This window comes from Mobula birostris, chromosome 3 (assembly GCF_030028105.1).
Source record: "Mobula birostris isolate sMobBir1 chromosome 3, sMobBir1.hap1, whole genome shotgun sequence".
Lineage (NCBI taxonomy): Eukaryota > Metazoa > Chordata > Chondrichthyes > Myliobatiformes > Myliobatidae > Mobula > Mobula birostris.
This window is the reverse complement of record NC_092372.1, coordinates 28,473,016-28,499,958: the sequence shown is the minus strand read 5'-3', so window position 1 is coordinate 28,499,958 and position 26,943 is coordinate 28,473,016. Positions and strand designations below refer to the sequence as shown.

General features: G+C 41.8%; 1 protein-coding gene across 5 annotated transcripts in view; it reads right to left on the bottom strand.

Moving 5' to 3' along the window:
• The window catches only part of pdzd2 (PDZ domain containing 2), a 485,375-nt gene that overhangs the window by 131,560 nt on the left and 326,872 nt on the right, over positions 1–26,943 (bottom strand). For all 5 annotated transcript variants that reach the window (XM_072252377.1, XM_072252380.1, XM_072252378.1 and 2 more), the window contains one exon: positions 6,846–6,988. In XM_072252377.1, coding sequence (XP_072108478.1) covers positions 6,846–6,988 — 143 coding nt within the window. The remainder of the gene's footprint in view (positions 1–6,845; positions 6,989–26,943) is intronic.

The following is a 26,943-nucleotide window of genomic DNA, read 5'->3' as shown; positions in this document are numbered from 1 at the left end:
CAATCTGGGAAGGGAGTGACAGGAAACAGACAAAATAGGACAATTGTGAAATGAGAAAGATTAAAGAGATTGGAGAAACTGGACAAAGGGACAAGTTATAGCTGTGAAATGCGGGTTGGAGCAGTTGCTGAGACCTGAAGCCTAAAGAACAATGCTAGAAATGCCCAGCTGAAAGGGCAGCGTCCATGGAGTGAAAAGCTGTGTTAATATTAGAGTTACCTAGTTACCAAGTCAATGATCCATTTGGTAGAGAAACAGGTCTTCCAGCTCACTATGTCCATGCTGTCAATTAAATATCTGTCAATTGCTCGTCGAAATGCTCTAACCCTAACCCTGCCTCCCGGTTCTAGAATTCAATCATGCTCTGGGGGAAGAAAGTGATCGGAGGAAAGTATGGGGGGGATGTCAGAAGTAGTTTTTTTCTACAGAGAGAGAGGTGGATGAGTAGAATACCTGCCATGGATAAGACAGAGGCAGATACATTAGGGGTATTCAAGAGATTCTTCGATAGGCACATGGATGATAGAAAAATGGAGTACTATGGGGGAGGGAATGGTTAGATTGATCTTTGAGTAGGTTAAAATGTCAGCATAACATCATGAGTCGAAGGGCATGTACTGTGCTGTATTATTCTATGTTCTATGTTCTTAAATATAATTTTATTCAAGTTCCTTCATTTGCTGAGGCATAATGATGTAACTGCATTGTGGAACACCACAGGTCATAAACCTCCAATCATAGTAACACCCCTCACCACTATCTATCTTCTACGGCCATGCCCATTTTAATCAATTCTATCAAGTCTCTATAGATACCATGTGTCTTAATCTTCTGGATCAGCCCATTATGGTGGACCTTGCTAAAATTTTTACGCAAGTCCATTCATCACACTGCTCTCATCAATCATCATCATCTCCTCAGAGAACTCAATCACATTTGTAAGGCACGATCTGCTCCACATAAAGCAATGCTGACAATTCCTAATAAATGCATACTTTTCCAGACATGAGTAGATCTTATCTCTAAGAACCTTCTCCAATAATTGCCCTACACTGATGTAGGGCTCACTTGCTATAACTTCCTAGTTTGTCTCTACTACCCTTCTTAACAGGACGATAACATGGGTTATTTTCCAGCCTTCTGTGACTCCAGGGGATTCAAGGATCTCTGTCAAAGCCCCAAAAATGTTCTCTCTTACTACTCTCCAAACCTGGGATAGATCCCATTAGTATGCACATTAAATGTTCTTCGGGAGCCCCAAAACCTCCTCTTTGATATCAGTGTGCCCCAGAATATTAGCAGAACCACTCCATGATCTCACCAACCTCCATATTCTTCTCCTTGGTGAATACCAATGCAAAGTACCTTGCCTGCTTCCTCTGACTGCATAAATTCCCTCCTTTCTCCTTGAGTAGTACTTCCTTCTCCCTAGTTACCTTTCTGATTTTACTGTATGTACAAGATGCCTTGGGATTCTCTTTAATTCTATTTGACAAAGACATTTTGTATCCCTTTTTAGTCCTCTTGATTCCCTGTTTAATTTCTCCCCTACTTCCTCTATTTACTTCAAAAAGGGCAAGTCTGATTTCAGCTTCTGAAACTTTTCTGGGCCTAACACATGTTTCCTTTTTGACTACATTTGCAATTTGTTGGACCAAAGTTCCCAAACCTTGTCCTCCTTGCCCTTCTTCCTCACAGGAACAAGCTGTTCCTGAATTCAGACCAATGGCCTTTAAACGACTCCCACATGTCAGACGTGGACTTATCCAGTAACAGCCACTTTCCCAAAGCACAATTTAGCACTTTCCTTAATTATCCCGTCCTATCTTTATCCACAATAATCTGAAAACTTTTGATCACTGTTTTGTGGATTTTTTTTTTTCCCTGGATCAGTGCAGGTTTAACCAAGTAACGGGAAATTTGAGCCTAAAAAAACCCTATAAGTTAAACTTGCTTTGTCAATCATAATTTTCATGTTGCTGTTTGTTTAAAAGCCAAGAATGGTTCAAGAATTTCACAAAGGTCAATGGAAGCTTGTTAATTGATTTCCTGTTTGATTTAGCGAGTAGTTTGGCTCTCACGGATTACATTTACTTACTGCAGGTCAATGACTAATCTCAGTGCCAGCAGCCGAGGAAAACAAAATATGATCAAATAACTGTTCTCTGCAAACCTCATGGGGAAAGATTGTGACAAAAGTTTCAGTCTTATCTAACTTTCAGTTTTGTTGTCATATGCACAATGGTCTCCTGAGGGAACTGGCTGAGGTGCAATTTTTTAGATGGACTTGGCGCTATTTAAAATCTTGTGGGACAACACTCAGCTTTCAAATAACATAACTAAAAGAGAAAAGGGTTAACATTTAACTAGGGTGTGCCTGCTCTTTTGGCTACTGGTCAAAAGTGTGTGGGCAGCTTGCACACGCAGTTTTGCCAATGCCATTTGGTGAAGGCCTTGTCAAGTGCATACTACATATCTGCAGGAAGTATGCAAAGTAGGTAGGGCATGACACCATTACAGAGCAATTGCTAATTGGACATTAGTAGCTTGGAGCTCAAAACCCTAGTAAGTGTAATCTCCCAAATAAATACAGCTAAGCACTTTCTGACCTGCACGAAGGACTCGTCCATCAGTGCATTCTAAAGTTATCAGAGATACTTCACGACCCCTATAGGCAGTTGCAACTTAACCCTATTCCATTAAAGAACCAAACACTTTAGACTTTGTTTCTGCCCAGAAGTGTTTGTGCTCTCTGGAATAGGTTCAAGTTTCAAAAGACTACAGTAAGTAGGTGCTGAAAGACATTTTGTTGATGTCAAGGCTTCTGCAAAAGCCATTGACTCTTGGCTGCTATGGATTAATAGGCACTTCTTTGGATTAAAGTCTGGGCAAAGGGTATACTGTAAGAAAGATAATGGAAGAGGGAGGAGAAAGAAGGGATTGTATCAGAAGGTCTTAACTGCAACAATTGCTTAATTGTACCAGCAAACACTGGGACACAGAAGTGTTTGTACATTCATTCCAAATTAAAATGTGAAAAGCAAAGTTTTGAATGTCCTTAAGTTTATGGTGATAGAATTTTGGAGGCCAGCTGTGAGTGTGCTTGTTTCATTAGGTCTCAAAGCCATGGTTGAAGGTTTCAGCAACAGGTGAGATAAGGCAGGGTTGGAATCAAACAATGTAGTAGAGTTTCAAATTGTCAGACCTGGTGGTGGAGCAGATATACAGTCATTGATGCAAAGAGAAGTGCAGCAGAGAAACAGGCCCTTTGGCCCATCTAGTCCATGTTGAAATCATTTAAACTGCCTACACCCAACGAACTGCATTGGTCCATAACCTTCTATAATCCCCACTATCTGTGTAACTACCCAAACTTTTCTTAAACGTTGAAATTAAGCTCGCATGGACAACTTGTGCTAGCAGCTCATTGCACACTCTGAAGTCACTCTCAGTGAAGAAGTTTCCCCTCATGTTCCCTTTAAACTTTTCACCTTTCCCCCTTAACCCATGACCTCTGGTTGTAGTCCCATCCGATCTCAGTGGGAAAAACATTTACTCTATCTATACCCCTCATCATTTTGTATATCTCTATCAAATCTCCTCTCAGTATTATCATTCTAAAGAGTACAGCCCTAACCTATTCAATCTTTCCTTATAACCCAGGTTCTCCAGACTCGGCAACATCCTTGTAAATTTTCTCTGTACTCTTTCAACCTTATTTACATCTTTCCTGTAGGTAGGTGACCAAAACTGCACACAATACTCCAGGTTAGGCCTCACCACTGTCGTCACTGTCTTATACAACTTCAGCATAACATAACAACTCCTGTACTCAAGATTTGATTTATGAAGGCCAATGTGCCAAAAGCTTCCTTTACAATCCTGTCTACCTGTAATACACTTTCAATGAATTATGCCCCTGTATTCCCAGATCCTTTTGTTCTACCACATTCCTCAGTGCACTACTATTTACTGTGAAAGACCTACCCTGGCTGGTCCTACTGAAGTGCAAAACCTCACACTTGTCCGCATTAAATTCCATCTGCAATTTTTCACCCCACTTTTCAAGCTGCTGCAGATCACTCTGCAAGACATGATAGCCTTCCTCACTGTCCACTACACCCCCAATCTTGATATCATCTGCAAATCTGTTGACCCAGTTAACCACATTATCATCCAGATCATTGATACAGACGACAAACAACAAAGGACTCAGCACCGATCCAATGTCTAATCCAATTTACTACCTTATCCTGAATGCCAAGTGACTGAACCTTTTTGACCAGCCTCCCATGTGGGACCTTGTCAAATGCCTTGCAAGAGTCCACGTAGACAACATCCACTGCCTTGCCTTCATCCACCTTCCTGGTAACTTCCTCGAAAAACAATAAGATTGATTAGACATGAACATGCACAAAGCTATGATAACTATCCTTAATCAGTCCATGTCTATCCAAATACTCATATATCTGGTCCCTTAGAATACCTTCCAATGACTTTCCCCTAACTGATGTCAGACTCATCTGCCTATAATTTCCATGTTTCTGTTTACTAAACAGTGGAACAACATTGGCTATCCTTCGATCCTCTGGTACCTCTCCTGTCGCTAAGGATGTTTCAAATATCTCTGCTCAGACCCTGGAAATTTCTGCACCTGTCTCCCATAGGGCCCATGGGAACACCTTAACAGGCCCTGGGGATTAATCTACCCTGATTTACCTCAGGATAGCAAACACTTCCTCCTCCGAATCTGTACAGAGTCCATGAAGTTGATGTTGCTTTGCCTTATCTCTACAGACTCTGTATCCATCTCCTGAGTAAGTACAGATGCAAAGAATGCATTTACGATCTCCCCCATCTGTTTTGGCTCCACATATAGATCTTCCAGAGGACCAATTTTGTCCCTAGCACTCCTTTTGCTCTTAACATACCTGTAGAATCCCCTAGGGTTCACCTTCACCTTGTCTGCTAGAACAACTTTGTCCCTTCTTTTAGACTTGCTTAAGAGTTCTTTTGCATTTAGTATATTCCATTAGCATCTCATTTGATTCTACCTGCCCGTGCCTGCTATATACCTCCTTTTTCTCTTAACTAGGGCCTCAATATCTCTTGATAACCAGGGCTCCCTACACTTGTCTTCTTTTCATTTTATTCTGACAGGTACATCCAAGCTTTGTAATCACAATATTTTATTTTTGAAGGCTTCCCACTTATCAATTGCTCCTTGGCCAGAAAACAGCCTGTCCCAATCCACCCTTGTCTTATCATTTCTGATACTGTCAAAACTGACCTTTCTCCAATTTAGAATCTCCACCCGCAGAACAATCCTATCGTTTCACCTCCTCTCAAACCTCTGACGTCCAGATTGGTTGCTGGTCAAAGCTCTATTACGCTGCTGTGACCTGCTGCTCCCTTTTTCTACTCGGGCAGTGGACCTAAGTGAAATAACCTCCTCTCAAATTTCCAAAGCTCACCTTTTGGTTAAATATAATATTAAAGCTGTCAGTATCATATATTTGGCAGAAAGACCTGTCATTGTTTAGAGAAACAGATTTTGTTGTAGAGATCAAAACAAAGCTTCATTCTGAGTACCTAGACAACTTAGTCACAACTGGTGATGAGGCAGAACTGGGCTCCATTGATGTACCGTACAGGCAGAAACTGACTCTATCTTCTCAGCTGATGCAAATGATGGGTGACATATCAATGGAAAACAGCAGGTGCAGATCAGTGCATGAACAAATCCTTGCAGCACACCAATACAATAGTGTGGATAAACAAGTTAAGTTTGTTGACTCTTCAATCGTAATTGGGAGTTTATGGCCTGTTCCATGTCACAATCTTAAGGGACATCCATGCTTCATTCAGGATATATTCACAAAAAACATCCCCACTATAATTTAACAGCTGCTCAAGCCACCTCCCTTTGAAGTTGAATTCAATTTTTGCTAGCCACCCATAACATCGGCCACTATTGATAAGTTCAGTCAATGTTGATAGCACTGGTTGAATACTATAATCAATGCTTCAAATGAAGCATCAGTAATGCCTTTGTTCCAACGAATGAACAATATGCATTATGAATACAGCATCCACTTCCTTGATTATTGCAAACTATTAGATCTTTAGCAAAAACTGCCAGCTATGTTTTCTCTATTACCATAATCCTAACATTTTTGTCGTTCTTGATTTATTCAAGTACTTTTGACTTAATTGTTTAGTCTGCCCTGAGGAGATGAAAGGTACTATATAAATTCAAGGCCCTCTATTAGTATTACATATTCTAATTACCTGTGAAACAAAATCTCATCAAAATTACATCACAATACCAAAGCTGTGATAGGATGTATGACCGCTCTTTTTTGAACTGCACGTACATATTTCTAAGCAGTCAAAAAAGTAACTCAAGAAAATGGCAGCAGCATCGTTACCATTCTGTGCCATGTTGTACGACATGAACAATCATGGTCTTCCATCTGTATGACCATGATTGTTCTTGGCAAATTTTCCTCCAGAGTAGTTTGCCATTGCCTTCCCCTGGGCAGTGCCTTTACAAGATGGGTGACCCAGCCATTATCAGTACTCTTCATAGATCATTTGCCTAGCATCAGTGGTCACATAGCCAGGAGTTGTGATACACACCAGCTGCTCATACGACCATCCAGCACCAGTTCCCATGGCTTCGCGTGACTCTGACTGGGGGATAAGCAGGTACTACGCCTTGCTCAAGGGTGACCTGCAGGCTCGTGCAGGGAAGGAGCACCTGACACCTCCTTTGACAGAGATGTATCGCCACCCCACCCCAATGTTATGGCAGCATAACACTGTCAAATGCTTTTGATTACCTTTGTGCTGCTCCTCCTTCTTCAACAGATGTAATGATGATGCCATAGGGAGAACGTTTGGATCCCCGCCCCCCTGTGATCTGAATGCCAAGTCCATCCGAACCTTTAACCATGTGCATTTTCCAGATCTGGCAGCCTTCCCGCTGGAGGGGAGGAAAGAATTTGATAAGTATTATTCCACTGTACGTAAGTATTTATGGCAATGCTTCTTTAAAAAAAAGTATATTATTCACTTTATTCATTTTGGTATCGATCTGATTCATACGTTGCCAGTCCAGGCCTTTTTGTCCCTGTCCCTGTGAGTCATACAATTAACATATAACCCAAAGTGCTGAACAAGTGAATTAAACTACAGTGCAACACCCCACAGAGCAGAACAAGTTCTTCAAGAGTATGGTGGTCATCTGGAACAAATTGTGACGGAAGAGATTGGAGGACAATACAACGTTTAAAAGGTGTTTGGACAGGTACTTAGATAGGAATGATTTAGAGGGATATGGGCCTAATGCAAGGAAATGGTGAAATATAAACAGACATCATGATCAGCGCGGCAAGGTGGGCCAAAATGGCCATTTTCCTTGCTCTATGATCCCAAAAGTCCCTTGATACCTTCTCTTTTCATGAATGCTACCCAAATCTTCCACGAAAGGAATTAGTTAACTACAAGCCTATACCAAACCTTTCCTTCCTGGGCAAGATTTTTGAGAAAGTCACTTTCCTCAACAATTTTCTGAATGAGAGCAACATGCTAGAAAGTTTCACACATAAAAGTTGCTGGTGCAGGTGCGTCGCTTGAAATTCCAGCATTTCCTCATGTTTGCGTCTAGAAAGTTTCAGTCAGGTTTTAGAGCAAATCATAGCACAGAGGTGGCCCTTACCAAAGCTGTCAGCTCAGCACTAATGCCAACAGAATCTCAGTTCTAATTCTTCTAGATCTGAACACTGTCTGCAAAAAAAAAAATTGACCACAATATTTACCTGGATTGCCTTGAGAAATGGGTTGGCCTCTGTGGTACTGCCCCTAATTCCTTTCGCTCATATACCTTGAAGATAACTTTTTGTCTGTCTTGGAGAGCAGTTTTCTAAGAGATACAATGTACCTTTTGGAGTTGCTCAGGGAAGCTGTCTTGGTTCCCCACTCTTCTCTTTATAGACATCATTAGAGAGTATCAACTTGATTTCCACAGTTAAGCAGATGACACACAATTGTCTATCTCGACTGAGCCAAATGCTTATTTATTTATTTAGAGGTATAGCGTGGAATAGGCCCTTCCGGCTCTTCAAGCCACAACACCTGGCAACCCCCAACAACCCCAATTTAACCTTAACCTAAACATGGGAAAATTTACAATGACCAATTGGCGGGAGGAGAGACAGCAACATGCCTGCGCGTGCGCAGCCCTCTGGTGAAAAATGATATCGTATCTGTTAAATAGGGGCCGTGGACAATTCTGATTCGATGGAGAATGGACGTGAAAGCACAGAGGAACAACTGGAGAAATTTCTGAAACGCTCGTCCACCACTGTCGTTACTGTGTGGTCGGGAATCTTTCGGAGGGTAGGCCTCAAAATCCCCGGCTTTGCCTGCTGTTGGCGACCGAGGTTGAGGTTGAATCATTGGGACAGAGATGGCGCTCAGTACTCGGTGTCAGACAGCTGATCAGAGCTCGAAGTTTTCGGATGACTCAGAGTCGGACTGTGGTCGGCATGGCAGGGAGAGATTTTCTTCCTTCTCCCGTCTACGTGAGATGTGGGACATTTGAGAGACTTTGAACTTTACCGTGCTCATGGACTTCTTCATCAAGTTATGGTATTGTTGCACTGTTGTAACTATATGTTATAATTATGTGGTTTTGTCAGTTTTTTCAGTCTTGGTCTGTCCTGTGTTTTGTGATACCACACAGGAGGAAACATTGTATCGTTTCTTAATGCATACATTACTAAATGACAATAAACAAGGACTACGTGTCTTCATAATCTAACCTACCCACTACATCTTTGGAAACCAGAGGACCCGGAGAAGACCCACACATTCCACAAGGAAGACATACAGACCCCTTACAAGAGGACACTTGAATTCAACTCCGAATTCCGATGCCCCAAGCTGTAATAGCGTCGCACTAAGTGCTACGTTACCATGGCATCCAATCTTCTCTGGCTTCTGGCATGGCTGCAGTAAATAAATGGACAAACAATAGTTTCCTAAAGCTAAATGAAGATAGAACAGGAATACCCTTGGCTGGCCCCAATACGAAAAGAGATCAAATCCTTGATAAACTTCTGAACTTTGCCAAATCGGAAGTAAGATGTTTCGGTGTTGTCCATGATTCAGGCTTGAATTTTAAATCCCTCATAAAGAAATGAACAGGGCAGCATTTCTACACTTAAGAAATATTGGTAAGTTATGTCTGTATCTGTCATGTAATGATGCTGAAAAACTGAATCACATCTTTATATCGAGTAGACTAGATTACTGCAATGCACTTTTTACTGGCTTTCCAAAGCAAACTACCGACAAACCTCAACTCATTCAGAACACCACTGCTAGACTTTTAGCTAAATCTAGAATGAGGAATCACTCACATCCTAGCTACTCAGCAATGGCTTCCTGTATCTTTTAGAATTGATTTTAAAGTTATCTTACTTGTTTTTAAATCTCCCAATGGTCTGGGACTGGAGTACATCATAGAATCACTTCTGTTTTACAATCCTGCTTGAGTCTTCGGTCTTCTTCTACAGGTCTCATAGATTTAAATAACCTCCCTCAAAAATAATTGGCAGATCAGCTTTTCTGAACCACTCTCATAAACCGTGGAACTTAATACCTAAAACTATAAGGAATGCATACACAGTTGACAGTTTTAAATGCCAGCTCAAAATGTATTTACTTAACCTTGCTTTTAACTAATATCATTATGTCTTTTATTGTCATGTTTATTTTTATTTTACTTTGATGTTTGCAGACAGCCTGGGAATTGAACCTCGATCTTACAGCTGGCACTGTGATAGTGTTACGCTACTGTGCCTCCTGATGACATCACAATTTCATGGCATCATGAGAGGATCTGAATTAATTTTATCTGGATTCTTAATGCAAGTCCATCAAATGAACTGCTGTGCAATAATGTGATGATTTCCTTGTTATTATCTGCATGCCATTGTGTTAATGAGTGAAAAAGGGAGATTCAGTACGAGCAGGTGGCACGGTGGAGTAGCAGTTAGCTTAACGCTTTACCGCGCCAGTAACCCAAGTCCTATTTTGCCTGTGTAAGGAGTTTGTACGTTCTCCCTGCAACTGCATGGGTTTCTTTCGGGTGTTCTAGTTTCCTCCCACATTCCAAAGACATATGGGTTAGGGTCAGTAAATTGCAGGCATGCACGGGATCTCATTGAAACCTACCAACTGTTGAAAGGACGAGATAGGTTGGATGTGGAAAGGGTGTTTCCTACAGTGGTGGTATCCAGAACTAGAGGGCACAGCCTCAAAATTGAGGGGCTACCTTTTAGAACAGAGATAAGGAGGAATTTTTTTAGCCAGAGAGTAGTGAATCTGTGGAATGCTCTGCCACAGACTGCGGTGGAGGCCAAGCCCCTGGGTATATTTAATGCAGAAGCTGATCATTTCCTGATTGGTCAGGGCATCAAGGGATATAGCGAGAAGGCAGGTGTATGGGGTTGAGTGGGTTCTATTTTATATATATATGGTGCTGGAAGCATGCAGTACTGTTGGGCTGCACCAGCATATCTTTGGTGTTGTTTGTTGATGCAAATGATAGATTAGATTAGATTATTAGATTATGAGGACACGCAGTCCTCTTTTATTGTCATTTAGTAATGCATGCATTAAGAAATGATACAATGTTCCTCAAGAATGATATCACAGAAACACAAGACAAACCAAGACTGAAAAACCGACAAAAACCACATAATTATAACATTTAGTTACAACAGTGCAAAGCAATACTGTAATTTGATAAAGAACAGACCATGGGCATGGTAAAAAAAAAGTCTCAAAGTCTCTCGAAGGTCCCATCGTCTCACGCAGATAGTAGAAGGAAGAAAAACTCTCCCTGCCATGAGCTTCCAGTGCTGCAAACTTGCCGATACAGCATCCTGGAAGCACCTGACCACAGCCGACTCTTGAGTCCGTCCGAAAACTTCGAGCCTCCGACCAGCCCTCCGACACCGAGCACCATCTCTGCCGAGTGCTTCGACCCCAGCAACAGGCAATAGCCAAAGCCGAGGATTTGGGGCCTTCCCCTCCGGAGATTCTCGATCACACAGTAGCAGCAGCAGTGAAGCGGGCATTTCAGACGTTTCTCCAGATGTTCCTCCGTGCTTCTCACGTCTGTCTCCATCAAATCAGGATTGTGCACGGCATCCTACTTACAAATACGATATCATTTCGGATCAGCCGTGCGCGCTGCATCACGTCGCCATCTTCTCTTCCCCTTGGATTTTACTGCATGTGACAAATAAAGCTAATCTTCAATCCACAGGAAACTCATTAATATTGTTGGTGATTCAGAGGTAGAAAAGTTGAAAGCCATGCTTGCTTCCAATGCCCCATATGCATATATAAGTTGCAACTGACTACCGGGGTTGTTGCAGCAGCAAATCACATAGCTATAAAATTACCTCTGATAAGTTGGAGTGTCTGGAGAAAGTTGTCCTTCCTAATTGCCAGGATTGTAGCACAATGGCAGATGCAGACAGTCCAGATCAGATTTCAGATAATCTCGTTCACTGGTAGTTTTTCATTTTGCAATTGTTAAAACAAGTAATAGTATATTTGAGATGTTTTGAAAGGAAACCCTGTCAGTCATCAGCCTGAAGTTCAACAGAGATAGAAAGATGACAGTCAGATAATTTTGTGGATTCCGCTTCTCTTTAGGGATGATAGTTCCTTTTGCAATAAGATTTTGCAATAAGATTTTGCAATGGATGTGCAAAAGTTAACAGGAGTGTTTCCTCCTCCAAGAGTAAAGAACAGGAATTTAGTGAGTCAGGAAATTTGTCAGAGGGTCATTTTACTGAACAATTTGGGTAAATTTTATTGTGAAGATTTTTTAACTTTAACATGAAACTTCATTTACAGTACTAGTCAGCAATAAAAAAGTTGCTTGCCCGACTCTCAGAAAATCAGGTAGTCAACTAGAATCGATAGTTTGACAATTACTATCAGCTGAATATAAGCACGGGTTCTGCAGAGAGTAGAACTTTATTTCAGTGCATCTTCTACCAAATTTAAAGAACCTGTCAGGGGTAAGTTTTTTACACAGAGAGTGATGAGTGTGTGGAATGGGCTGCTGGCGACAGTGGTGGAGGCAGATACGATAGGGTCTTTTAAGAGACTCCTGGATAGGTACAAGGAGCTTAGAAAAAGAGAGAGCTTTGGGTAACCCTAGGTAATTTCTAAGGTAGGGACATGTTCGGTACAGCTTTGCGGGCCAAATGGCCTGTATTGTGCTGTAGGTTTTCTATGTTTCTAACTGGAATTTGGTAAAGCAGGAAGAACACAAGGAAACAGAAGCAGGAATAGGCCCATTAAGCTTCTCAAGCATACCGTGCCATTCAATATGATGATGGCTGATACATGCTAGCCCCAATTCCCTGGCTATGTCAGTTCTCCATAATCCCTCAATTCCTCAAACTTCCAAATAGTTACTATTCTCCCACTTAAATATATCTGATGATCTGGCCTCCACCAGCTTCTGGGTCAGAAAATTCCAGAGATTCACTGCCCTTTGAGATAAGAAATTTCCACACAGTGTTAAAAAACTGACTTTGTATTTTGTCTCAGTGACCCCTTGTTCATGACTCTTCTATTGGTGAAAACAACTAAATACCTATCCTGTCAAGCCCTCTTAGAATTTTACATGTTTGAATATGTTCACCCCTCATTCTCCTACACTCCAAGGAAATTGAAGCCCAAACTGTCTAGCCTCCCCTGAAGAATCAACTATCTCATTCCATGAATTAGCCCAGAGAATCTCCTTTAGGTTGCCTTTTTTATTATTATGTGCAATCGTGAACAATCGCCAGATCAGAAATGCTGATCAAGTCAACTATTTCCCAAAGAGAACTCTGATAGGGCAATCAGATGGTTCACTGCTGCTCAGTGATAACAGGCACAAGGGTCGCTAGCCCCTGTACCCCAGAAACACACCTGAGCTGTGCGGCGGAGGTATGTGCTATGCAGGACCTGATCTGAAAGCATCATGTTGACTCATAACAGATCGTGTTCATGGAGGAACAGCTTAGTCAAGGATGGGGTGATCAGCACAGATGGACAAATTATACCTCCACTATCCCCATGCCTCCATTGCTACAAAGTAACCAAACCGATAAATGATATTACAGGTGTGGTCTCTCCAACACCCTGTGCAACTGTAACAATATCTTTCTGTTCTTAGTCTCTAACCCCTTTGCGAAAAATGCCATCATGCCCTTTGTTTTTGTAACTACTTATTAGGCATGACTGCTAACTTTGTGTGATTCATGCACTGAAACAACTGCATTCAGTGGCCACTTTATTAGATACACCTGTTCGTTATTGCAAATATCTAATCAGCCAATTATAGGGCAGTGACTCCATGCATAAAGCATGCAGACATGGTCAAGAGGTTCAGCAGTTGTTCAGAAAGTGATCATCGTGACTTTGACTGTAGAATGATTGTTGGGGTGGTTTGAGCATCTCAGAAACCGCTGATCTCCTGGGATTTTCACGCGCACAGTCACTAGAGCAGGGGTCAGAAACCTTTTTGCCTCTGTGAGCCGGATCGCGTATTAATGAGTGGACGGTGGGCCAGATAAATGCCATAAAAAACTTGAAATATGGGAATTATCCATTAAAATACATCCAGTTATGTTTTGCCTCAAATTAATGAATAACACATGCTAGAAAATCACTTGTGCTTAACCAAGGATGCCAATTAGTAATGAAAGAACTCAGTTTAGTTGCAATTTATTTCAATCAAGGCATCTTTTGACTCTATTAAAAGGACACAATGAATCTTTAAACATAAAATCTATGAACATGATGCATTGAATGGTGGTAAATTAAGTATAATAAAAAAGAAAATTTTAATGCAAACGGTCAATAAATCAATGTGAAACTTGATGCTGTTTGTTGTTTGAAAGCTTCTCAATATTGGGTGTCAGACTTGTTGATGCCAAGAGCAAGACATTATCCAGGTGGGCATCAGTCAATCTTGTTCTCAAATGGTTCTTGGTGTGCTTCATTTTTGAAAATAATTGCTCACACAGCTAAGTGCTACCAAACAATGATGCCATCTTTTTTGCATGGTCCACGAAGTTAGGATACTTCCCACTTGGATGATTATATTTTCTGTAGAAGTTAAGCACTGACACATCTTCAGAATGAAATTTCGATCTCAATGTGTCATCACCCTGCATCTCAATCAATTCCATTTGAAAAATTTCTGATGCAGTGTCCACTTCCACATCAAATGGAGTAGCAAACAGCTTGAACTCATTTGCATGCAAGTGAAAATCAGCAAAAAGAGATGAAAACTCTTTTCTTAATTCTTGGACCATAAAGATTTCTTTTCAGGACAAACAATATCCACCACTGCCAGTAAATATTCTTTGACAAACTCTCCATCTGTAAAAGGCTTCATCTTTTCGGCAACACGATTTGAGACTTCTTAGCTGGCACGGGTATTTCCTTCATTTTCACTGATTTTCTTGGTAAAAAATTGACGTCTGTTTACTGAAACTAGCCTTCATTCGCTCAACTTCATCTTTCCTTGCTTGCCCAGTAAACTTGTTAAAATTTCCATTATGGCATTTGTCACCTTCTTCACAGCAATATTTTCTAGGCAAATGAGACAAACTGGTTTCCCAGCTTGCTCGATGAAGAAGTAATCTAATGTCCAGGTGTCTCAAAAATTTCGGCACTCAGTGTCTACCTCCCTGCGTTTTGCCTTCATTGCCATTGGAATTTTTTTTTCTATTTTATTTCAAAACGCGAGTTATTCAACAAGTATCGTAGCACATGTAAATATCTGGATATTTAGCATGGATTTTTTGTTAAAACACAGTGACACTGTTTCTGTTTACAAATTTGAACGACCCCATCTGAAAACCTGCGCGTAAACGGAGAGTATCTAATACATATTAATAAGGTAGTCTGCCTTCCCGTCATTTGTATATACCAGTGTTTGGTTTGGAACAAAACGGAACCTGGGGCCAGAATAACAAGACGCCATGCAAGTCCATCAGTGTGGTCACGTGAAACACTCAGAATAAGGAAAAATCGCTCGTGGGCCGGATAAGCATGGTGTCCTAATATTTGCTCGTGGGCCAGTCAAAATACCTTCGCGGGCCGGATGTGGCCCGTGGGCCATAGGTTGCCTAACCCCAGCTCTAGAGTTTACAGAGAATGGTACAAAAAGCAAAAAAAAATCAGTGAGTGGCAGCTCTCTGAGTGAAAACGCCCTGTTAATGAGAGGTCAGAGGACAATGGCCAGACTGGTTCAAGCTGAGAGGAAGGTGACAGTAACTCAAATAACTACAGTGGTGTGCAGAAGAGTGTTTCTGAATGCACAACACTTCAAACCTTGAAATGGACGTGCTACAGCAGCAGAACACATTTAATATACACTCAGTGGCCACTTCATAATGTATGGGAGGTACCTAATAAAGTGGCCACTGAGCATAGATTCCCCTGAACTTCACTCACTTTCAGTCTCACTTCATTTAGGTAATAATCTGGCTTTTTATTCCTCTAACCGATTCAGATCTATTTATAACATGTACAACAAAAGATACAGTGAAATGCACCATTTGCCTCCTTCAAAGAGCGTGGCTTCACATTCCCCCGCGTTAAGATCCATTTGCCATATTTTCACTCAGTCAATCTATCTGCATCCTGCTGCAGAATCACAATGTCCTCAGAAGAGAGGAGTTGCTTGGTACACTGAAAATATGCAAGATTTGTATAAAGGAGAGTTAACAAAGTGAGCACTAGGGAATTAATAATTGAAAACAAGGAACAAGGAAACAAGGAGCAAGGAACAAGGAACAAGAAAACAAGGAAATAACGGGAATTACGTTATTTCAGATTTCACAATACAGGATATATCTCAGATATTGTAAATAAGAGTTGGACGGAAGAAATGATCTCAGGAAAATTACAATTACCTGAGCAAATTGTTCGAGATACTGGGTTTTAAGTATTGGGTCTTTGGAGGAATTCATCCAAATCAAACAGCTGATGTGCAAAATTCCCTAAATTCTAGGAATGTTCTATTAGACTGGAAAATAGAAAATGCAAAAAAGTAGAGAGACAGGAAACCAAAGGCCAGTTGGCTTAACATCTGTCTTGGGGAGAAAAGAAGCAAGTAAGGAAATTGCAGAGGCTCCAATACAATTTTGCAATGCTGTTTGGTATTTTAAATATTCTTTTAAAAATATTCTGAAGGATGACAGGAATCATCACTTAGAGAGGCAAAGGTTAATCAACAACAGTCAGCAAGGATTTGTTAAGGAGAGGTTATGTCATACATATGAGCACAACTGCATTTTTCAGAATGTACAAGGTATGCTCATTTGTAATGATATTACTGGGACTGGAGACCTGAATAATAGGGAAACAATGAATCAGCTAGGGCTTTTTTTTCCACCCTGGAGTTTGGGAGGATGAGGAGAGATCTGATAGGGGTATACAAAACTTCTAGTTGCCACGGTGGCATGGTGGTTAACCTGAGGCTCTTACAGCAGGAAGTTGGAGTTCGGAGGTCATTTCAGGTGCAGTTTGTAAGGAGTTGGTATGTTCTCCCGGTGACTGCATGAGTTTCCTCTGGGTGCTCTGGTTTCCTCCCACAACTCACAGAGATACTGGTTACAAGGTTAATTGGTCATTGTAACTAGACCTGTGATTAGGCTAGTGTTAAAATAGGTGGGTTGCTGGGTAGCATGGCTTGTTGGGCACGAAGAGCCTGTTCTTTATATTTTAAAAAAAAAGGGTAAAAAAAAAGGTTCTTTAAAAAGAACCTTTATATTTAAAAAAAAACAGATATCTTCCCTGAGGTTGGGCAAGACTAGAACTAGAGGCCATAGCTTAAGGGTGAAAGGTGAAATATTTGGAACAGTTGGAAATTGGTAAGTATGATGTTGTGGGAATAACAGAGACATGGCTTCAAGTGGACAGGGCATGGGAAATGAATATTCAAGGGTAGACGTCCTATCGAAAGGACAGACTGATGGGCAGAGGGGGTGGGGTGGCTCTGTTGGTGAGGAATGATATTCAGTCCCTTGCGAAGGGGGACATAGAATCAGGAGACGTAGAGTCAGTATGGATAGAACTGAGAAATTCTAAGGGTAGAAAGACCCGAATGGGAGTTATCTACAGGCCCCCAAACAGTAGTTTGGATGTAGAGTGTAAGTTGAATCAAGAGTTAAAATTGGCATGTTGCAAAGGTAATGCTACAGTTGTTATGGGGGACTTCAACATGCAGGTAGACTGGAGGAATCAGGTTGGTACTGCACCCCAAGAAAGGGAGTTTGTGGAGTCCCTCCGAGATGGAATCTTAGAACAGCTTGTACTGGAGCCTACCAGAGAGAATGCAATTCTAGATTTAGTGTTGTGCAGTGAACCGGATTTGATCAGGGACCTCGAGGTAAAGGAGCCATTAGAAGGTAGTGACCATAATATGATAAGTTTTAATCTACAATTTGAGAGGGAGAAGGGAAACTCGGAAGTGTCAGTATTACAGTTGAACAAAGGAAACTATGGTGCTATGAGGGAGGAGCTGGCCAAAGTTCAATGGAACAATACCCTAGCAGGGATGACAGTGGAACAGCAATGGCAAGTGTTTCTGGGAATAATGCGAAAGGTGCAGGATCAGTTCGTTCCAAAGAGGAAGAAAGATCCTAAGGGGAGTAAGGGGAGGCCATGGCTGACAAGGGAAGTAATGGACAGCATAAAAATAAAAGAGAAGAAGTATAACATAGCAAAGACGAGTGGGAAGCCGGAGGATTGGGAAACTTTTAAAGAGCAACAGGAGGTAACTAAAAAGGCAATACGCGGAGAAAAAATGAGGTACGAAGGTAAACTAGCCAAGAATATAAAGGAAGATAGTAAAAGCTTCTTTAGGTATGTGAAAAGGAAAAAAATAGTTAAGACCAAAATTGGGCCCTTGAAGACAGAAGCGGGTGAATTTATTACGGGGAACAAGGAAATGGCAGACGAGTTGAACAGGTACTTTGGATCTGTCTTCACTAGGGAAGACACAAACAATCTCCCAGATGTAATAGTGGCCAAAAGACCTAGGGTAATGGATGAATTGAAGGAAATTTATATTAGGCAGGAAATGGTGTTGGATAGGCTGTTGGGTCTGAAGGCTGATAAGTCCTCGGGATCTGATGGTCTGCATCCCAGGGTACTTAAAGAGGTGGCTTTAGAAATCGTGGACGCATTGGTAATCATTTTCATATGTTCTATAGATTCAGCATCAGTTCCTGTGGATTGGAGGGTGGCTAATGTTGTCCCTCTCTTCAAGAAGGGAGGAAGAGAGAAAACAGGGAATTATAGACTGGTTAGCCTGACGTAGGTGGTGGGAAAGATGCTGGAGTCAATTATAAAAAATGAAATTACGACACATCTGGATAGCAGTAACAGGATTGATCCGAGTCAGCATGGATTTATGAAGGGGAAATCGTGCTTAACTAAATCTTCTGGAATTTTTTGAGGATGTAACTATAAAAATGGACACGGGAGAGCCAGTGGATGTAGTGTACCTGGACTTTCAGAAAGCCTTTGATAAAGTCCCACATAGGAGATTAGTGGGCAAAATTAGGGCACATGGTATTGGGGGCAGAGTACTGACATGGATTGAAAATTGGCTGGCCGACAGAAAACAAAGAGTAGTGATTAATGGGTCCCTTTCAGAATGGCAGGCGGTGACCAGTGGGGTGCCGCAGGGTTCAGTGCTGGGACCGCAGCTGTTTACAATATATATTAATGATTTAGATGAGGGAATTAAAAGTAACATTAGCAAATTTGCCAATGACACAAAGCTGGGAGGCAGTGTGAAATGTGAGGAGGATGTTATGAGAATGCAGGGTGACTTGGACAGGTTGGGTGAGTGGGCGGATGCATGGCAGATGCAGTTTAATGTGGATAAATGTGAGGTTATCCACCTTGGTGGTAAGAACGGGAAGGCAGATTATTATCTAAATGGAGTCAAGTTAGGAAAAGGGGAAGCACAACGAGATCTAGGTGTTCTTGTACATCAGTCACTGAAAGCAAGTATGCAAGTACAGCAGGCAGTGAAGAAAGCTAATGGCATGCTGGCATTCATAACAAGGGGAATTGAGTATGAGAGCAAAGAGGTCCTTCTGCAGCTGTACAGGGCCCTGGTGATACCACACTTGGAGTACTGTGTGCAGTTTTGGTCTCCAAATCTGAGGAAGGACATTCTTGCTATTGAGGGAATGCAGCGTAGGTTCACAAGGTTAATTCCCGGGATGGCGGGACTGTCATATGTCGAAAGATTGGAGCAACTGGGCTTGTATACTCTGGAATTTAGAAGGCTGAGAGGGGATCTTATTGATACATATAAGATTATTAAGGGATTGGACACGCTGCACGCAGGAAGCATGTTCCTGCTGATGGGTGAGTCCAGAACCAGAGGCCACAGTTTAAGAATTAGGGGTAGGCCATTTAGAACAGAGTTGAGGAAAAACTTTTTCACCCAGAGAGTGGTGGATATATGGAATGCTCTGCCCCAGAAGGCTGTGGAGGCCATGTCTCTGGATGCTTTCAAAAAAGAGATGGATAGAGCTCTTAAAGATAGTGGAATCAAAGGTTATGGGGATAAGGCAGGAACTGGATACTGATTGTGGATGATCAGCCATGATCACAGTGAATAGCGGTGCTGGCTCGAAGGGCTGAATGACCTACTCCTGAACCTATTGTCTATTGTCTATTTAAGGGGAACCTGAGGTGGACCTCTTCACTCAAGTGGGCAGTGAGAGTATGAAATGAGCTGCTTGCAGAAGTGGTGGATGCTGGTTCGATTGCACCATTTAAGAGAAGTTTGGATATGTACAGGGATGGGAGGGGTATGGAGGGATGTGACTAAGAAGAATAACAGTTTGGCACGGACTAGATGTTTCTGTACAGTAGTGCTCTATGGCACTCGGAGAACAGAAGATTTGAACTTGTATGCATCGATTTTAGTAAGGCATCTGGGAGAGCTCCACACAACAGATTGAACAAGAAAATAAAAGCCAAGGGATCCAAGAGAAAGTGGTGTTGAATTAAAGATCTGGTTCGGAGTCAGAAAGTGAAGGAATTCTAGTGATTGGTAAATTGTTTTTAATTCTGCAGACCTCCAACTTCTGTTATGTTAAAAAGAAGTGGTCTGGATTCACATGAATCACAGTATTCACATAGTGCACACATTGAAGTGATCAATGTAAAAAAATATCCCATACTATTTAATACTATGTACCCACTCCACAAACAATTAACCTGTCATCTGGAAAATGAATTGTTATTTTTTTGCCTTGGGTATATTTGTCACTAATTTGCATTTAAGGTAGCTAGTATTAAATAGGTATTGGAAGGGTACAGTGTGGAATAATTGGCTGACTAAATATTTATGGGGTCATTGTTTATTCACCATGGAATACAAAAGTACATAAAGGGTCACAGACAAACTCACATGTGTTGCTACTGTTAATACTTAAGAAAATGCACAAAAGAGATTGAATAAAGATATTGCAAAAAAAAGACCAAAGAAGGAATAAGTAAATAAATATTCACTTGCTAATCTAAGTCAGTGAAGCACAACTAAAATGACCAAGTAGAATAGGAGATAATTATGAAGAACAATTATCACTTAACGAGTAACACAGATCTTATGTGAAGGATGGGAGATTTTAATATTTTTATGGAGAAAGCATTGAAGGAGACAATGTGAAATGGTGTACTGATAAATAACAAAGTGCAAACTAAATTAGGATTCTTCTAGGTAACCTGTTATCAGCCATGCATAGCACACTCACCCTTAGTGGTATATTGCTGTTTAAGCAAATTGGCTGCTATATTTCCTATGTAACAATGGTGATTAGACTTCAGAACAACTTTAGGATATCCTTAAGTCATAACAGATGCTACATAAATGTTTTTTTTTTGGTAGCTTTTCCTATCGTATCTCTATGTAGTGAGGGGGGCAACATTTGAAGATATTAAATTTCCCTCTTTTAATATTGCTTCCTAGTACAACCAGTGTCCCAAATACAGCACACATTCTTGCACAGTGGGGTGGGGGGGGGGAATGTCCATGGGGATAGTGGTGGGTGGGAGTAGGAAGGGGTCTTTCTAATGGTAAGAAACATGCTGGGAATCTATAATGCACATGGTTGAATACTTTACCATGAGGACAAAATATGAAGAATGCATGGAAATTCATGTCTCTACTTGCCCATTACAGAGGAGAAACTCAGTATTTTATGTCCTATTTATTAAGAGGATGAAAAATGCAAAGCCAATGGACTTTGGAAGTTTGATATACTGACCCACATGTGTCTTGGCTTCCTGCTGAATATTTGAAATAAACCAGTATGCATCAGAATAATTAATAAACATGCAGGGGTCAAGATTAAGGAAGGCATTTTTGTTGGCCCCCAAATCAAGCAGGTCATCAATAACAGGCAATTCGAACAACTTCCATTGGGACTGGAGAAAATTGCATTCAAGAATGTTGTCGGAAATTTTGTTAGCACCTACAGAACACCAAAACAAAGTGCAGCTGTTTGACAAATTGCTTCAAGCATACAAAAACATGAAATGCAATGTGTCACTAAAGATTCTTTTTCTGCATTCCCATTTAGACTTCTTCCCTGCAAATCTTGGCACTATCACTGACGAACATTGTGAAAGGTTTCACCAGGACATTACGGTCATCAGGGTAATTGGAATCCAGCAATGCTGGCTGATTATTGTTCGACACTTAAGCGAGAAGCTTCAGACTTTGAGTACAAATGAAAATCACCAACAAAACATTTTTAGCCTGGTTGAACTATAAAAAAGTGACAGCACTATTATGCAATTAAATACATAATACTCAATAAAATTTAATTTCTTGATTCTCCAAATTCCTATGTGACACAAGTAGTCTGAAATTATATTCATGTTCAGCTTCGAGTCAGAATCAGAATCAGGTTTATTATCACCAGCATGTGATGTGAAATTTGTTAACTTAGCAGCAGCAGTTCAATGCAATACATAATATAGAAGGAACAAAAATAAATAAAATAAAAATAATAATAATGATTGAGTAAGTAAATCAATTAGATTATACGTATATTGAATAGATTTTTTAAAAGTGTAAAAAACAGAAATACTGTAGATTTAAAGAAAGTGAGGTAGTGTCCAAGGGGTCAATGTCCATTTAGGGATCGTATGGCAGAGGAGAAGAAGCTGTTCCTGAATCGCCGAGTGTGTGCCTTCAGGCTTCTGTACCTCCTGCTTGATGGTAACAGTGAGAAAAGGGCATGCCTTGGGTGCTGGAGGTCCTTGATAATGGACACTGCCTTTCTGAGACACCGCTCCTTGAAGATGTTCTGGGTACTTTATAGGCTAGTACCCAAGATGGAGCTGACTAGACTTACAACACTCTGCAGCTTCTTTCGGTCCTGTGCGGTAGCCCCCCCCCCCATACCAGACAGTGATGCAGCCTGTCAGAATGCTCTCCATGGTACAACTATAGAAGTTTTTGAGTGTATTTGTTGACATGCTAAATCTCTTCAAGCTCCTAATGAAGTATAGCCGCTGTCTTGCCTTCTTTATAACTACATCGATATGTTGGGACAAGATTAGATTCTCAGAGATCTTCACACCCAGGAATCTGAAGCTGCTCACTCTCTCCCCTTCTGATCCCTCTATGAGGATTGGTATGTGTTCCTTCATCTTATCCTTCCTGAAGTCCACAATCTGCTCCTTCGTCTTACTAACATTGAGTGCCAGGTTGTTGCTGCGGCACCACTCCACTAGTTGGCATATCTCACTCCTGTACGCCCTCTCGTCACCACCTGAGATTCTACAAACAACGTTTGCATTGTCAGCAAATTTATAGATGCTATTTGAGCTATGCCTAGCCACACAGTCATGTATATACAGAGAGTAGAGCAGTGGGCTAAGCACACACCCCTGAGGTGCACCAGTGTTGATCATCAGCGAGGAGGAGATGTTATCACCAATCCACATAGACTGTGGTCTTCTGGTTAGGAGTTGAGGATCCAATTGCAGAGGGAGGTACACAGGCCCAGGTTCTACAATTTCTCAATCAGGGTCGTGGGAATGATGGTATTAAATGCTGAGCTATAGTCGATGAACAGCATGCTGACATAAGTGTTTGTGTTGTCCAGGTGGTCTAAAGCCGTGTGGAGAGCCATTGAGATTGCGTCTGCCGATGACCTATCGTGGCGAAAGGCAAATTGCAACAGGTCCAGGTTCTTGCTGATGCAGGAGTTCAGTCTAGTCATGACCAACCTCACAATGCATTTCATCACTGTCGATGTGAGTGCTACCGGACGACAGTTGTTAAAGCAGCCCACATTATTCTTCTTAGGCACTGGTATAATTGTTGCCTTTTTAAAGCAAGTGGGAACTTCTGCCCATAGCAATGAGAAGTTGAAAATATCCTTGAATACTCCCGCCAGTTGGTTGGCACAGGTTTTCAGAGCCTTACCAGGTACTCCATCGAGACCTTCCACCTTGCGAGGGTTCACTCTCTTTAAAGACAGCCCAATATCAGCCTCTGAGACAGAGATCACAGGGTCATCAGGTACAACAGGGATCTTCTCAGCTGTTAGTTGTATTCTCCCTTTCAAAGAGTGCATAGAAGGCGTTGAGTTCATCTGGTAGTGAAGCATCGTTGCCATTCATGCTATTGGGTTTCGCTTTGTAGGATGTAATGTCTTGCAGACCCTGCCAGAGTTGCTGTACATCTGATATCACCTCCAACCTCATTTGAAATTGTCTCTTCGCCCTTGAAACAGCCCTCCACAAATCATACCTGGTTTTCTGGTACAGGCCTGGGTTGCCAGACTTGAATGCCACAGATCTAGCCTTCAGCAGATGATGTACCTCCTGGTTCACCCACAGCTTTTGGTTTGGGAATGTACAGAAAGTCTTTGTAGGCACACACTCATCCACACAGGTTTTAATGAAGTCAGTAACAACTGCAGTATATTCATCCAGGTTCGAAGATGAATCCCTGAATACAGTCCAGTCCAAAGCAGTTCCACAGGTGCTCCTGTGCTTCCCTCGTCCAAACTTTCATGGTCCTCACTACTGGTGCTGCAGTCTTCAGTCCCTGCCTTCACTCAGGGAGTAGAACTACAGCCAGGTGATCAGACTTCCCGAAGTGAGGGTGTGGAATAGCACGGTAGGCATTCTTGATGGTGGTGTAGCAACGGTCCAGTGTGTTGTTTCCTCTGGTATTGCAAGTGATCTGTTGATGGTAATTGCTTAGTGATTTTTTCAGACTGGCCTGGTTAAAATCTCCCAAAATGATGGTGAAGGCCTCAGGGTGTGCTGTTTTGTGTAAGTTGATCCCATTGCTCAAATCATCTAAAGCCTTAAGTGGAATGTATACTGCTACCAAAATGACCCCGGAGAACTCCTGTGGTAGGTAAAAAGGATGTTAGATATTCCAGGTCTGGTGAGCAGAATTGGGACAGCACTGATATATTTGTGCAGGAAGAAGAGTTGATCATGAGGCATACTCCTCCACCTCTGCTTTTGAGAGACTCTATAGATCTATCCTGACAGTGTATAGAAAACCTGTCGATCTGAATTGCTGCATCCGGTATGGAAGGGGTTAACCAGGATTCCGTGAAACAAAGGACACACGCAGTCCTAATGTCCCTCTGATTCAGCACCCTGGCTCTGAGATCATTGATCTTATTCACCAGAGACTGCACATTTGCCAGCAAGATAGTTGGTATAGTGAGTTTAAAACCCCGTTTCCTTAAACGCACTTGTAACCCCATTCTGCACCTATGCTTCCTCCAAGGTGTCCTACATGGGCGCTTCTGAACACAATCAGTGTTGTTTCTGCCAGTTTTAAGCAGCGATAGTTCATTTAAATGCATTAAGACATCCTTGTTGACTGCACTGACCTTGGAAGCAGTTGAGCTTTTTAGCTGTATCAGGTTGAAATGGGAATATTTAATCGTATCCATTGGACTATCATAACCAAAAAAAAATTCTGAGGAGCAATCTTTCAAAAAAATTTTCTGTCCTCTTTTATTTTTCCCCTGTGATTTTAGGTAGTCTTGAGTTTTTATTGATAATAAAACACCACTTATTGACTAGAAATACAGAAGTACTTCTGGCTTTGGCATCCAGAGGGCTACTTCCTGCTATTTTCTTTTACCTTTCTTCTTTTCTTGTTACCCTGACTCATGATGTGGTATGAATATAGTAGAGAATGAGAAGGAAGTACTCTGCTAACCATGTTAGTTTGGTATGAGATGATGAAAAGGCAGCAGACATAATAGAACATAGATATTCACCAGCAAGATTTTTGACAAATGTCCTGCACAGTAGTTCAGTCCAGAATCTTAGAGTGTATGGGTTCTAAGACGTTTTGACAGATTTAGCTTTGTGATGGGAGATGGAGAACACTGAGGAGGATTGTCCTCTGCAGGATTGGTGCTGGTACCTTTGTTGTTACATACACTCAGTGGCACTTTATTAGATATATCTGTACATCTGCTCATTAATGCAAATATCTAATCAGCCAATCATGTGGCAGCAACTCGGTGCACAAAAGCGTTCATTGTCAAGAGGTTCAGTTGTTGTTCAGACCAAACATCAGGATGGGAAAGAAATGTGATCTAAGTGACTTTGACTGTGGAATGATTGTTGATGCCAGATAGGGTGGTTTGAGTAACTCAGAAACTGCTGATTTCCTGGGATTTTTACACACTACAGTCTCCAGAGATTTCAGAGAAGGGCATGAAAAAATAAAAAAAAACATCCAGTACACGGCAGTTCTGTGGGTGAAAATGCCTTTTCAATGAGAGAGATCAGAAGAGAATGGCCAGGCTGGTTCGAGCTGACAGGAAGGTGACAGTAACTCAAATAACCATGCGTTACAACAGTGGTGTGCAGAAGAGCATCTCTAAATGCAATACACTCCAAACTTTGAAGTGGATGGGCTACAGCAGCAGAAGACCACAAACATACACTTTATTACAGTAGGTACAGGAGGTAGCAAATAAAGTGGCCACTGACTGTATATAAATGACTTGGATAAGAATGCCAGTGGTGTGCTGTGTACATAGATCTATTGATGCTTCTGGACACATCTTCAGTGATGTTCCTGGAATCATCGGGTGTTTCGGGTCTTTCAACATCATACAACCTCCTCCAGGTGACCCAGCCGGGGCTGATCAGACCCCAGCTTGTTTCCAGATTGCTAGCTACTTATGACTCCATGGCTGCCCTCTTTTGAGCCACAGCCATCTTGAGGCCCTCTCTGCCGCATCGGTGGTACTGCGGATGGCTCGCCTCTTCCTCTCTCCGATGCCCAAAATGCTGAAGGCTCTAACTAAAGAATGGGCTACGAATCCCCTACAACCAACCTCCACTGGGAGACACCTCGCTCTCCATCCAGCCTGCTGACAGTTGCTGACCAGTCCTGCGTACTTGGAGAGCTTCCTTTCAAACGCCTCTTCCAAGCTGTCTTCCCATGGGGCTGTCAGCTCCAGCAGCACCACTTGCTTAGTCGACTCAGACACTAGGACAATGTCTGATCGCAGGGTGGTGGCTGCGATATGGTTGGGGAACTTCAGCTGCCCTTCGAGGTCCACCAACAGCTGCCAGTCCCTTGCAAAGGTCAGAATGCCTGCAGATGTTCTTTTGGCAGGTATTTGCTGCTCCCCAGCTCTGACAAAAGCAATGGTCTGCTTGGAGGGTTGGGACCGCTTCGCCCACTCAATTCCTGCGCTGACAGCTTCAGCGATGGTCTTCAGGACCTGATCATGCCTCCACCTGTACCGTTCCTCACCAAGTGCCCTTGCACAGCCGCTGAGGATGTGCTCCAGGGTT